Source organism: Puma concolor, chromosome C2, assembly GCF_028749965.1.
Source record: "Puma concolor isolate L17-30 chromosome C2, mPumCon1.1.hap2, whole genome shotgun sequence".
Taxonomy (NCBI): domain Eukaryota; kingdom Metazoa; phylum Chordata; class Mammalia; order Carnivora; family Felidae; genus Puma; species Puma concolor.
In genome coordinates, this window is record NC_141675.1 from 160,464,762 (window position 1) to 160,478,307 (window position 13,546).

Below are 13,546 nucleotides of genomic sequence, written 5' to 3' on the forward strand. Positions count from 1 at the left end.
TGAAGTAGGAGCAGGCTTTGAAGAGAGATGGACTAAAATCACAGCAGCCAAAGCTGAATTGAGTTAAAGCTGTATCTTACGAATTTACACAACCATATATTATAGTCAGCCTTGTAAATTTATTCTTGCTTAATATTTTTGGTTATCTACCACAAAAAGGATGTCGTTAGTGTGCAAATATTGGCACATGGATTCACTTTTTTTTTCTAATTGAAGCCTCTGTTTGAGTATTTTATTTTTTTCTAACCATCCGTCACAACAAAGCACAGAAGAGCCTTTCTTTGCATCCTCTGTGGATGCATTAAGTGTACTCTAAATCCTTGGAGAGGGGTCCTGTATCTGGATCTACAAAATGGCATTTACTTGTAAAGAACAGTATTGCCTTTTGCCTATGGTATCCCACCAGTTGGCAGAGTAACACGTTATGGCCATAATGGCCACCTAACTTGTATACTCACTAGATGCACAAATATGAGTCCGTGCCAGCTTGATCATTGTTCAGAGGATGCACCTGCCTGGGCAAGTAGGATATTTCCTCCAGCATGAGTCTTATCACTCACCAACTGGGTCCATCTGGGCAAGCATCACTCTCTTCATCTGAACATTCATTTGTTCAAGCAGCTAATGTTTACTTTGTCTCAGACACTGTTCCAGGCACTGGGAATACATCAGTGAACAAGATCATCAAAAATCCCTCCCTGCATCCTACTGGTAGTAAAATCAACAGGTACTCATGCCTCATGCATAGTTTCCAGTTCCTAGGAGGACCAGATGAGGTCACAGATATAAGATGTAGAGTCCTGTGCCAACGCACACTACCTGATTCGTGATTGCAGTCCTTCCTCCTCTCTTTCCCTCATATTCGTGGGACTTAGGGAGTGCTCGATCAGTGCTTAATGAAATCTACATCTGAGTGAGAAAGCCTGACTTCCTCATCTAATTTCTTCCTCACGGAAGAAACACATGTATACCGCGTTGAAACACATGTAGAGGATTGATTCTGTATTTGCCCTTTTCCCCCCAAGCCTTCCTGACTTACGGTGGTTGTCCTGCTCTCCCTCTCTGCTGATAGGTGCTGCATCTGGAGGCCAGAGAAATTGGCTCTGGAACATGGCTCTATCCTCCTTGTGGATCAGCTCGAACACACTCTGATAGATGACATCTGACTGCAAAGACCAAGGGGCAGTGTCACACTCCAGGGGATGCTTCTTTCCTTCCTGAGGCCAGGTATGACCTGTTCACCTCCAATGAACCTAAGTCATGTCTAGCACCTCTGATCCTTCCAGGCATCGTGTACTCACCTGTCTTTGTCCCTCCCCATCCTGGGTCTGGTTGGTGCACTGTTTCTGTTTTCCTTCTCTGGTTTTGTACAGCCATCTTATCAGGCTGCTGCTGTCCCCAGACCCAGAAAACATCCATGAGGTGGGCACTCCCATGGTGTTGGAGGCCATGTCTGTATCCTCTCTTGAAAAGGGTGGCAGTGCTTGGGGCCAAGGGAAGAATGACTGTCTAGCAGACAAGTCACAGGTCACTAGCAGGGAGATGTCTGAGGCGGGGACACCCTTTGGAAGCTACTGAATAGCCCTGGAGAGTTGGCTTAAAGTTCTATGGAAGGAGAATGTTGAGCTCTTCTGGATAACAAAATTAAACTGGATTAGAACAAAAATCTCATTTCCAGGGAGAGCCAAGTTTGTTCTGTCATTTGTTGAAGGAGATGAGTGAATATAAATGCTAATGTATTTATACATTATATAATGTATTCACTCTAAAGAAATGGGCTCAGGGGCACTGCAGGCAGGGGGCTCAGTCGGTTGAGTGTCTGACTCTTGATTTCAGCTCAGGGCATGATCTCATAGTCGTGGGTTGGAGCCCTGTGCTGGGCTGAATGTGACGCCTGCTTGGGATTCTCTCTCTCTCTTTCTCTACCCCTCCGCTGCTTGTTCTCTATCTCAAAATAACTAAGTAAACATAAAAAAAAAAAAAAAAAAAAAGGAAATGGGTTTGGCAATGTAGTGACTTGAATGTGAACAAAATTTAAGGTATCCTATCCCCATACAGATTTTGCAAATATTTTACACATAAGGAGAATGTTAAATTGTTTTCAAGCCAGTTTGCCTTGAGAAGTCTTACTGTATTCCTTGTAAATCAAGCAGGTTTAATTTTAAAAATGTAATAAGTCAGAGCGCCTGGGTGGCTCAGTCGGTTAAGCATCCAGCTTCAGCTCAGGTCATGATCTCATGGTTCATGGGTTTGAGCCCCATGTCGGGCTCTGTGCTGACAGCACTGAGCCTGGAGCCTGCTTCAGATTCTGTGTCTCTGTCTCTCTCTGCCCCTCTCCCACTCATTTTCTCTCTGTCTCTCTGTCTCTCTCTCTGACAAAAATAAACATTAAAAAAGTAAGAAATGTAATGAGTGTCTCTACTGTTGCTTGTAGTGAATAATTTATTAAGTTATGTTTTATTTGAGTATAGTTTGGGATTATTCTTGATCTTCTGAGAGGAATTAAGTGCAGGTGAAAGTTTTCTGTCAGCAATAAAAAGTTTTTCTGGCCCAAATTCTACCCCAGATAAGTTATTCTTCTTCACTCTTCCCCTGCATCTCTGAACCCACACAAAGCATGATCTTTAGAAACCTGTTGTATATAACCATTTTCTGCACTAAATTCAGGGAAAATGAACTTTTCAGGAGCATATCCATCCCAGCACATGGCATGGTGATAAATATTTACAAGCGTCTGGCTTAGCTGATGAAAGGACAGAGACATTGTATGGGCCTCCAGGCTGGAAGGAGGTGAAGGGCCAGTGGCATGAAGATTGGAGGGGAAATAACAGAGATGGCAGCGTGGGGGCTGAGGCCAAGGGAGGTGGGCTTCCAGGGGACCACCAGGGCAAAACAGAACAGACAGCGTGGAGGAATGCAACAGTGTTCTGACAGTGCCCAGCACCCGACACATCCGTGCTCCCTGCTTCTACCTGGTCGAACTCTAAAAGCCATACACAGCACTGGTGTGGGAGAGCTGTGCACAGAGGCAGAGGCCACAGGCAGTGACCCTGACTTCTCTCCTGTTCACCCACATTGCTGTCGTTCTGTCTGCAGCTCTTTTCACTGCCCCTGGAGGTTCTGAACTGGAAAGCATCACAGCAGGGCAGCCCTGCCTCCCCTAACCACACTGCACAGAGAAACCCATTGCATTTCTTGGATATGAAGGGCTTTAGCCAAGTTTATTTTTTTCTTTCTTTTGTAAAGTCTTCTTATAAGGGTCCCTATCTCTGAACCCTCCCTCACATCACGTTTGTCCTCAGCAAGGGCAAGGAGGCAGAAAGTTCGATGCTGACAGTGTGGGTGTGGCAAGCGCTCAGGCCTCAGGTCTGTCTTTGACAAATAAAACTCCTTCTCAGATTCTCGGCTGAAAACCAGATACAGCATAATGGTACTGACTGGCATTTTTTCTAAAGGAAAGGTGAAAAGACCGTAAAACTTCTCAGCAAGTGTCTTTTCATCACAAGTGAGGCGTAAGTCCAGAGCTGGTGTGGGGTATGCTGCGCACATCCATGAGTGCAAGGTGGGCATGGGAATATGTGAGGAGTGGAGATGGAGGGATTTTGAGTCTTCCTATTGCCTTGATTTCAGAAAACCTTCTGTTGCTATGGCGTTTTATGAACCCCTTACACTGCATGGTATTCTTGGTGAGCGATGCACTTGCACAAGCATGGCTGTTTTTCAGTCTGCATGGCAGTTGTGTGGAGCACGGAATGTCTTCCCTCAGCATCAGCAGTGAAAATGCCCTTCAGGTCTCCAGCTGCAGGGTGTATAACTGAGACACGTCCCAGCTGCTGCCCACTAAAATCCACTGTGGCGGCAACCGTAAGGCAGGCCTGCTCCTGGGAGATGGGACTTCTCTGACGGGCAACTTGGCCATGAGGGCTCCCCTTTGGAGCCTGTTCAGCTTCCTGAGAGCTGTACAGTTGGCTAACTCTCCTTGCCGGGGTCAGGTCAGAATTTTTAGGACATACAATTTTTACACCCTTGCAGGAACTTCAGAAAATGGGACAAACTAAATGCTGGGATGGCTCTTAGACGCTGGAAAAAGCCAGTGGTCAGTGAGAGGGTAATACCGGAGTTGTCCTGGCAGATGGCAGAGAAAGGGACAAAAAGGCTGAGTGAAATGGGTGTGGTGGAATGAATGCAATTCATCAGTTCAGAAGACCCACCAGAGATTGCATACCATGTGAGGGCCCAGGGACATACCACACACCAAGGCCTACAGGAGTGCACTACTGGAGGGGCCCCATCATAAGAAATTTGGTATTAAGGTGACTGTTCTTTTCAGGTCAGGGCTGATGGTAGGAGAGGAAGACACTGGGGTGGGCTCATGAATGTCCATTGGGATGATGGAGCCCTGAAGTAAGAGAGGTCAGATGGCAGCAATTACTGACCAAGCCTGTAGGCTTCAATTACAGTGGTGGCCAGCAAGGTAGAAGAAATAATCAAGGGGGCTTGGACCATAGGGACTTGTGGAGATGGTTAATAGAGCATGGCATCCCAAGGGGCAAAAGAGATGGGCAGCCAACAACGATGCTGCTTAACATCTACAATTAAAGGCAACAAAGGAGGGTCAGTAGGCTGGGGGCTGTTACCTTGATGAAAAATGACAATCCTTTGCTCAGTTTCTGGACCTGAGACAAATTTCAGATCTGAAATCCACTGGCTGAAGAGGGGGCATGGTCCCTAGGAGGAAGGGCCCTACAATGCCATGGTAAGATATTGACCATACCTTCTATCCAACAGCACCACTGTCCATGACCTCCTTGAGATATGTATGATATTGCATGTGATTTACTATCTTGACTGGAGTCAGTTTGGGGGTAGGTTCAGGTAGTTTCCGGTAGTTTCAGGGGTTTTCCCTTGGCCTTTTATATTTCGATATATCTCACTCCATGGGCCAAGGACCCAGTCTGGGGGTTACGCCAGCTGTCAACTAGATTGATTCCAATTACATGCTTATGGAATGGGTAAATGACCACTGGGTGGGTCCTGACACTTTGTGGGTTTGCTGTGAGCCAGACTTTAGCTGGCACTTCAGGTATTATCTGGCCCCCATGGGCCTTCACCCTGATGTGAGGACCATGACGGCACTGGATACCGGGACTCAGACCCTTCAGTAGTGAAGGTTTGCATCACACCTCTAGCTAAGCCATCAAGGTGTGCTGAGGTGATGGCTGAGGGTGAGAAGAATTCAGAATGGAGAGCAGAGGAGTTCCAGGTGCTACTCTGAGACCAGCTGGAGTTTGTCCCACTCACCTCTCTTTTTTGAGGTTCCCCCAGGGAGAGAGGCTCATAGGAACCAAGGAGGATTTGCTCCGCAAACCCTGGTGGAGGAGTAGGCTTGTGAAGCACAAGAAGTGAGTGTGATGGCCATGATAATGTGCCTCTTAGGTTTCTGACTGAGGTTATTGTAAGGTTGCCTCTCTTTGATGTACCACTTGTTTGTGCTGGGGCCACAATTCCTATGGATTGCCCCCAGCCAGTGACTAAGCATGGTAGGGACACCAAGGCAGGCCTGTTCCTGGGAGAAGAGGAGCTTGCCTGCCACATGACTTTGGATTGAGGATGTCCCACTGGCCCTGCACTGCAGTAGAAGACTCTTCCACCCACCCCCGTTCCTTCCTGGTCTCTTGCCCAAGGGACAGACCTGCTTTCCCCAACCCCTGCTCCCTCTTGGGTCCTCCCAGGATTTTCTCCTGAGAAATCTCTTGTTCATCTCATCCTACCTTGGCATCTGCTTCTCAGAGGATATGGGTTACCATGCCCTCCACTGGATGAAAGAAGCCAGTGCTCTAGGAAGGCTCAGTCAGAGACATATGACGTACATGTGTGGGACTGAGATGGAGACCCAGGTCTTCAAAATTCCATTACAGCCCCATGTAGACAAGCATTACATGGCCCTGCCTCACCCCCTAGATTTGCCAAACTCTTCAACTGAAAAATAAAACCACTCACTTGATGAAATCCCAAGTAGTCCTGGACCGTGGGAGAGACGTATAAAACATAGCCATCCTCTGTAACTGCCATGAGGAAGCCGTTGAGGGCCTGGGGAGAGGCAGAGAAGAGTTAGTTCAGATTTTTCCTCATTTCTGTCTTGTGGAGCTCCCGAGGGCTGGGATCAGGGTTGTTAGGTGTTTCTGTGAGCTTTCTTTTGGTGCCACTCATACCCTGAATGGTCATTTTTAAAGCAGGGCCTGGGATATCTGGTTACTCATATCTGCTGACTCATGCCAGCTCCCAAAAGAAGGCACAGTGTGTGTGTGTGTGTGTGTGTGTGTGTGTGTGTGTGTGTGGCATCAAAGTACAGCCAAATTCCAGCTTCAGTCTATTGAGAACACTGCAAACTGAATTAAACAAATACACATGCACATGGGCTGTTTTCCCCTCTGCATCTCTGTTGTGGGTCCCACCCTTTGGTTACACAAATCCATTGAAGTCTTCTCATCTGTAGTGGATGACAAAACTGCTCCTTGTTGTCTATCAGCTGAGGCTGCATGTTGGTCTCACCCCAACAGGTGGCTAAAAAAAGTGCTTATTGATCCTCCAATCCCTTCTGGGAGCCACCCTATTAGAAACTTGCAAAGTATACATTTTTAACCATTTCCTCAGCAGATCCTAAGGAGGCATCCAATCTTAGGACATAGTTTTGGTTGTGACTGAGGTGCATTTTAATTTTAAGCTTTCAGTTGGAAACATTTTTCTATACTTAGGGAAACATATACCTGTAGTTTAAAGCCACTCCCCATCCCCAACATTTCCAGGTACAGATTACAAACAAATGCTCATTAGGAAAACTGTATTTATTCAGCGGTATTTATTGAACACACATGTTCCCAAATCTAAGCCCAAGCCAAATGTGACAAACAGCCATTGACCTCCAGGAGAAAAGAATTTACATGGGAGACAGGCTCAGTGGGGAGCACAGAGAACAAACAACACAATGCAGCCTGCTGTGCGTTTCACAGCAAGATGTAGGGGCTTTGGGGGTCTAGAGTTCACAGAGGAAGGTGGGATCTGGGCCCTGGCAAGAAGCCAGAGCTTGGCCTCAAGACTGCAGGTGGTTTAGCTTGAAGGAAAAGAGCATTCCTGGGATGGGGTGTTGGGGGGGGTGGGCGCGGCAGGACGTTATGTGCCAAGTTTAAGGTGCTGAGTGACTTCCATGTACTGACCATAGAAGAAAGTGTAAGAAGGTGAGTATCAAAATTTTTTCAGAAGTTATTTATGGTGGTGTGATTTTTGCCTATCTTTATAATTTTCAAATATGAATAAGCTCATTTTTTTAAAGAATATGAACACATGAGCTTGTGGATGGGAAGAGATGTGCCTGGAAGAGGCACTAACCTTGTGTGGTGGGAATAGACAGGACTTCACAATATTTCATCTCAAAATATCCCATTTTTCCTGCTGTCTGGTCCCCATGGTGGGGACTCTGAGAACCCTGCACGCCTTGGGAAGAGGTGATTTAACCAAAAAATGGAGGACTCTTCCTGACATTTTTGTTTCAAAGGCCAAGTTCTCAGGCATCAACAAAGGAAAGACTTAATGGGTCAGTCAAGACAAGAGCCTGGCCAGTGCTGGATAACAGGACATCAGCACAGCTCCCTGCCCATGAGGCTTGAGAGGGCCTCCAGTCTATGTGAGTAAAGATTCAAGAGAGAAGTGAAGAGAGCTTGTATGCTGGGAGGTCCTGAGAAAGCTCAGGAGGGTGGGCATGAGGGCTGTTCTCTCCCATGGAGGATGGCAGAAACCCCAGATAGATTTGAGGTTTGAGGGGCTTTAGAGAAGATATTTTTTATGTTTCTGCACACTTAGGGGTTCTGAGGAAACCTTACTGAGACCTGGGAACATGGGGTCATCCTAGGTTGTAAAAATGTAGACAATGGTCTTATTGTTACCATAGAAAAGTTTATTTACATTGCAAATGGTTAGAGTAAGAACTCATGAACCTTTCCAAGGCTTTTATCCTTCTTTTCAGGAGGGGAGGGTAACAGCTTGTGTTTAATTTTTTTTCTATTTTTTAAAAATTTGATTTAATTAGTTTATATCCAAGTTAGTTAGCATATAGTGTAACAGTGATTTCAGGAGTATATTCCTTAATGCCCCTTACCCATTTAGTCCATCCCCCCCTCCCACAACCCCTCCTGCAACCCTGTGTTCATTCTCCATATTTAAGAGTCTCTTATGTTTTGTCCCCCTCCCTGTTTTTATATTATTTTTGCTTCCCTTCCCTTCCCTTATAAAGTCCTCATATGAGTGAAATCATATGATATTTGTCTTTCTCTAACTGACTAATTTCATTTAGCATAATACCCTCCAGTTCCATCCATGTACTTGCAAATGGCAAGATTTCATTCTTTTTGATTGCTGAGTACTACTCCATTGTATATATATATATACCACATCTTCTTTATCCATTCATCCATTGATGGACATTTGGACTCTTTCCGTACTTTGGCAATTGTTGATAGTGCTGCTATAAACATTGGGGTGCATGTGTCCCTTCGAAACAGCATACCTGTATCCCTTGGATAAATACCTAGTAGTGCAATTGCTGGGTTGTAGGGTAGTTCTATTTTTAATTTTTTGCATTCCCACAAGCAGTGCAAACATCTTTGCCAACATCTGTTGTTGCTGGAGTTAATGTTAGCCATTCTGACAGGTGTGAGGCGGTATCTCATTGTGGTTTTGATTTTTATTTTCTTGATGGTGAATGATGTTGATCATTTTTTCATCATCGGTTGGCCATCTGGATGTCTTCTTTGGAGAAGTGTCTATTCATGCCTTTTGCCCATTTCTCCACTGGATTATTTGTTTTTTGGGTGTTGAGTTTGTTAAGTTCTTTATAGATTTTGGACACTAACCGTTTATCTGATATGTTGTTTGCAAATATCTTTTCCCATTCTGTCGGTTGCCTTTTAGTTTTGTTGATTGTTTCCTTCACTGTGCAGAAGCTTTTTATTTTGATGAGGTCCCAATAGTTCATTTTTGCTTTTGTTTGCTTTTGTAAGAAGTTGCTGCGGCCAAGATAAAAGAGGTTTCTGCCTGCTTTCTCCTCGAGGATTGTGATGGCCTCCTGTCCTACATTTAGGTCTTTCATCCATTTTGAGTTTATTTTTGTGTATGGTATAAGAAAGTGGTTCAGGTTCATTTTTCTGCATGTCACAGTCCAGTTTCCCCAGCACCACTTGCTGAAGAGACTGTCTTTATTCCATTGGATTTTCTTTCCTGCTTTGTCAAAGATTAGTTGGCCATATGTTTGTGGGTCCGTTTCTGGGCTCTTTTCTGTTCCATTGATCTGAGTGTCTTTTGTGCCAGTACCATACTGTCTTGATGATTACAACTGTGTAGTATACGTCGAAGTCCGGGATTGTGATGCCTCCTGCTTTGGTTTTCTTTTTCAAGATTGCTTTGGCTATTTGGGGTCTTTTCTGGTTCCCTACAAATTTTAGGATTGTTTGTTGTAGCTCTGTGAACAATGCTGGTGTTATTTTGATAGGGATTGCATTGAATATGTAGGTTGCTTTGGGTAGTATTGACATTTTAACAATATTTGTTCTTCCTATCCAGGAGCAGGGAATATTTTTCCATTTTTTTTGTGTCTTCTTCAATTTCTTTCATAAGCTTCCTATAGTTTTCAGCATATAGGTTTTTCACCTCTTTGGTTAGATTTAGTCCTAGATATTTTATGGTTTTTGGTGCAATTGTAAATGGGATCGATTCCTTGATTTCTCTTTATGTTGCTTCATTGTGGGTGTATAGGAATGCAACCGATTTGTGTACATTGATTTTATATCCTGCAACTTTGCTGAATTCATGGATCAGTTCTAGCAATTTTTTGGTGGAATCTTTTGGGTTTTCCATGCAGAGTATCATGTCATCTGTGAAGAGTGAAAGTTTTACCTCCTCCTGGCTGATTTGGATGCCTTTTATTTCTTTGTGTTGTCTGGTTGCAGAGGCTAAGACTTCCAATACTATGTTGAATAACAGTGGTGAGAATGGACATCCTTGTCTTGTTCCTGACCTTAGGGGGAAAGCTCTCAGTTTTTCCCCATTGAGGATGATATTAGCGTTGGGTCATTCATATATGGCTTTTATGATCTCCAGGCAAGATCCTTCTATCCCTACTTTCTTGAGGGTTTTTATCAAGAAACGATGCTGTATTTTGTCAAATACTTTCTCTGCATCTATTGAGAGGATCATGTGGTTCTTGTCCTTTCTTTATTGATGTGATGAATCACACTGATTGTTTTGTGGATATTGAACCAGCCCTGCATCCCAGGTATAAATCCCACTTGGTCATGGTGCATACTTTTTAAAATGTATTGTTGGATCTGGTTGGCTAATATCTTGTTGAGGATTTTTGCATCCATGTTCATCAGGGAAATTGGTCTGTAGTTCTCCTTTTTAGTGGGGTCTCTGTCTGGTTTTGGAATCAAGGTAATGTTGGCTTCATAGAAAGAGTTTGGAAGTTTTCCTTCCATTTCTACTTTTTGGAACACCTTCAAGAGAATAGGTGTTAACTCTTCCTTAAATGTTTGGTAGGATTCCCCTTGAAAGCCATTTGGCCCTGGACTCTTGTTTTGGGGAGATTTTTGATTATTAATTCGATTTCCTTACTGGTTATGGGTCTGTTCAAATTTTCTATTTCTTCCTGTTTCAGTTTTGGTAGTGTATATGTTTCTAGAAATTTGTCCATTTCTTCCAGATTGCCCAACTTATTGGCGTATAATTGCTCTTAATATTCTCTTATTGTTTTTATTTCTGCTGCGTTGGTTGTGATCTCTCCTCTTTAGTTCTTGATTCTATTTACTTGGGTCCTTTCCTTTTTCTTTTTGATCAAACTGGCTAGTGGTTTACCAATTTTGTTAATTCTTTCAAAGAACCAGCTTCTGGTTTCATTGATCTGTTCTACTGTGTTTTTGGTTTTGATAGCATTAATTTCTGCTCTGATCTTTATTATTTCCTGTCTGCTGCTGGTTTTGGGTGTTATTTGCTGTTCATTTTCCAGCTCTTTAAGGTGTAAGGTTAGGTTGTGTATCTGAGACCTTTCTTCCTTCTTTAGGAAGGTGTGGATTGCTATATAGTTTCCTCTTATGACTGCCTTTCCTGCATCCCAGAGGTTTTGGGCTGTGGTGTTATCATTTTCATCGGCTTCCATGTACTTTTTAATTTCCTCTTTAACTTCTTGGTTAGCCCATTCGTTCTTTAGTAGGATGTTCTTCAGTCTCCAAGTATTTGTTACCTTTCCAAATTTTTTCTTGTGGTTGATTTCGAGGTTCATAACGTTGTGGTCTGAAAATATGCACGGTATGATCTCAATCTTTTTGTACTTACTTAGGGCTGATTTGTGTCCCAGTATGTGGTCTGTTTTGGAGAATGTTCCATATGCACTGGAGAAGAATGTATATTCTGCTGCTTTAGGATGAAATGTTCTGAATATATCTGTTAAGTCCATCTGGTCCAGTGTGTCACTCAAAGCCATTGTTTCCTTGTTGATTTTCTAATTAGATGATCTGTCCATTGCTGTTAGTGGGGTGTTGAAGTCCCCTAGTATTATGGTATTATTATCAATGAGTTTATGTTTGTGATTAATTGATTTATATATTTGAGTGCTTCCACATTATAGCATAAATGTTTATAATTGTTAGTTCTTCTTCGTGGATAAACCCCTAATTATGATATAATGCCCTTTTCATCTCTTGTTACAGTCTTTATTTTAAAGTCTAGATTGTCTGATATAAGTATGGCTACTCTGGCTTTCTTTTGTTGACAATTAGCGTGATAGATGGTTCTCCATCCCCTTACTTTCAATCTGAAGGTGTCTTTAGGTCTGAAGTGGGTCTCTTGTAAACAGCATATAGATGGATCTTGTTTTCTTATCCATTTGGTTACTATATGTAATGATTTTGATTGGAGGGTTTAGTCCATTGATGTTTAGAGTGAGTACTGAAAGATTTGAATTTATTGCCATTATGTTGTTTGTATGGTTGGAGTCTGGGGTGTTCGCTGGTCCTTTCTAGTGTTTGTTGTTTTCGGTATGTATGTATGTATGTGTGTATGTATGTATGTATGTATTTTTTCCTGTTTTCTCCCCTCAGAGAGTCCCCCTTAAAATTTCTTGTAAGTCTCGTTTACTGGTTATAAACTCCTTAAATTTTGTTTGTCTGGGAAACTTTTAATCTCTCCTATTTTGAATGACAGTCTTGCTGGATAAAGAATTCTTGGCTGCATATTTTTCTGATTCAGCATGTTGAATATATCCTGCCACTACCTTCTGGCCTGCCAAGTTTCTGTGGATAGGTCTGCTGCAAACCTGATCTGTTTTCCCTTGTAGGTTAAGGGAAAAAAGAACTTTTTTTTCCCTTGCTGGTTTCATGATTCTTTCCTTGCCTGAGTATTTTGTGAATTTGACTATGATATGCCTTGTTGATGGTCGGTTTTTGTTGAATCTCATAGGAGTCCCCTGTGCTTCCTGGATTTTGATGTCTGTGTCTTTTCCCAGGTTAGGAAAGTTTTCCACTGTGGTTTGCCCACATAACACTTCTACCCCTTTTTCTCTCTCTTCATCTTCTGGAACCCTATGATTCTGATGTTGTTCCTTTTAAATGAGTCACTGATTTCTCTAATTCTTAAATCGTGCTCTTTTGCTGTAGTCTCCCTCTTTTATTCTGTGTCATTATTCTCCATAAGTTTGTCCTCTATATCGCTGATTCACTGCTCTGCCTCATCTATCCTTGCCGCCATGGCAGCCATTCGAGATTGCAGCTCAGTTATAGCATTTATTTCATCCTGATTAGCGTTTACTTCTTTTATCTCCTCAGAGAGGGATTCTAATCCATTTTCGACTCCAGCTAGTGTTCTTATTATGTGATTCTAAATTCTGGTTCAGGGGCACCTGCGTGGCTCAGTTGGTTAAGCATCTGACTTCAGCTCAGGTCATGATCTTGCCATCTGTGAGTTCGGGCCCCACGTCGGGCTCTGTGCTGACAGCTCAGAGCCTGGAGCCTGTGTCAGAATCTGTGTCTCCCTCTCTCTCTGCCCCTCTCCTGCTCATGCTCTCTCTGTTTGTGAAAAATGAATAAACCTTAAAAACAATTTAAATTCTGGTTTAGACATCTTGCTTGTATTTGTGTTAGTTAAGTCCCTGGCTGTCATTTCTTCCTGCTCTTTCTTTTGGGGTGAATTCCTTCGTTTCATCATCTTGAAGGAAGAAAAGGAATTAATGAGGTACAAAATTAAAAAAATCTTGCTTGTATCTGTGTTAGTTAAGTCCCTGGCTGTCATTTCTTCCTGCTCTTTCTTTTGGGGTGAATTCCTTCATTTAATCATCTTGAAGGAAGAAAAAGAATTAATGAGGTAAAAAATTAAAAAAAATTAAAATAAAAAAATTAACAACAACAACAACAACAACAACAACAACAACACACACACACAAATCAAATAAATGATGCTAGGGGCGCCTGGGTGGCACAGTTGGTTAAGTGTCCGACTTCAGCCAGGT

The 13,546-nt window shown here is 43.0% G+C and overlaps 1 protein-coding gene across 2 annotated transcripts in view; it reads right to left on the reverse strand.

Moving 5' to 3' along the window:
• LOC147577686 (uncharacterized) overlaps nucleotides 1-13,546 on the reverse strand; it is a 67,589-nt gene that overhangs the window by 17,745 nt on the left and 36,298 nt on the right. For both annotated transcript variants that reach the window (XM_086676242.1, XM_086676241.1), the window contains exons 4-5: nucleotides 6,001-6,090; nucleotides 1,040-1,166 (exon numbers count right to left, since the gene is read on the reverse strand). In XM_086676242.1, the coding sequence (XP_086532368.1) occupies nucleotides 1,040-1,166; nucleotides 6,001-6,090 (217 nt within the window). The remainder of the gene's footprint in view (nucleotides 1-1,039; nucleotides 1,167-6,000; nucleotides 6,091-13,546) is intronic.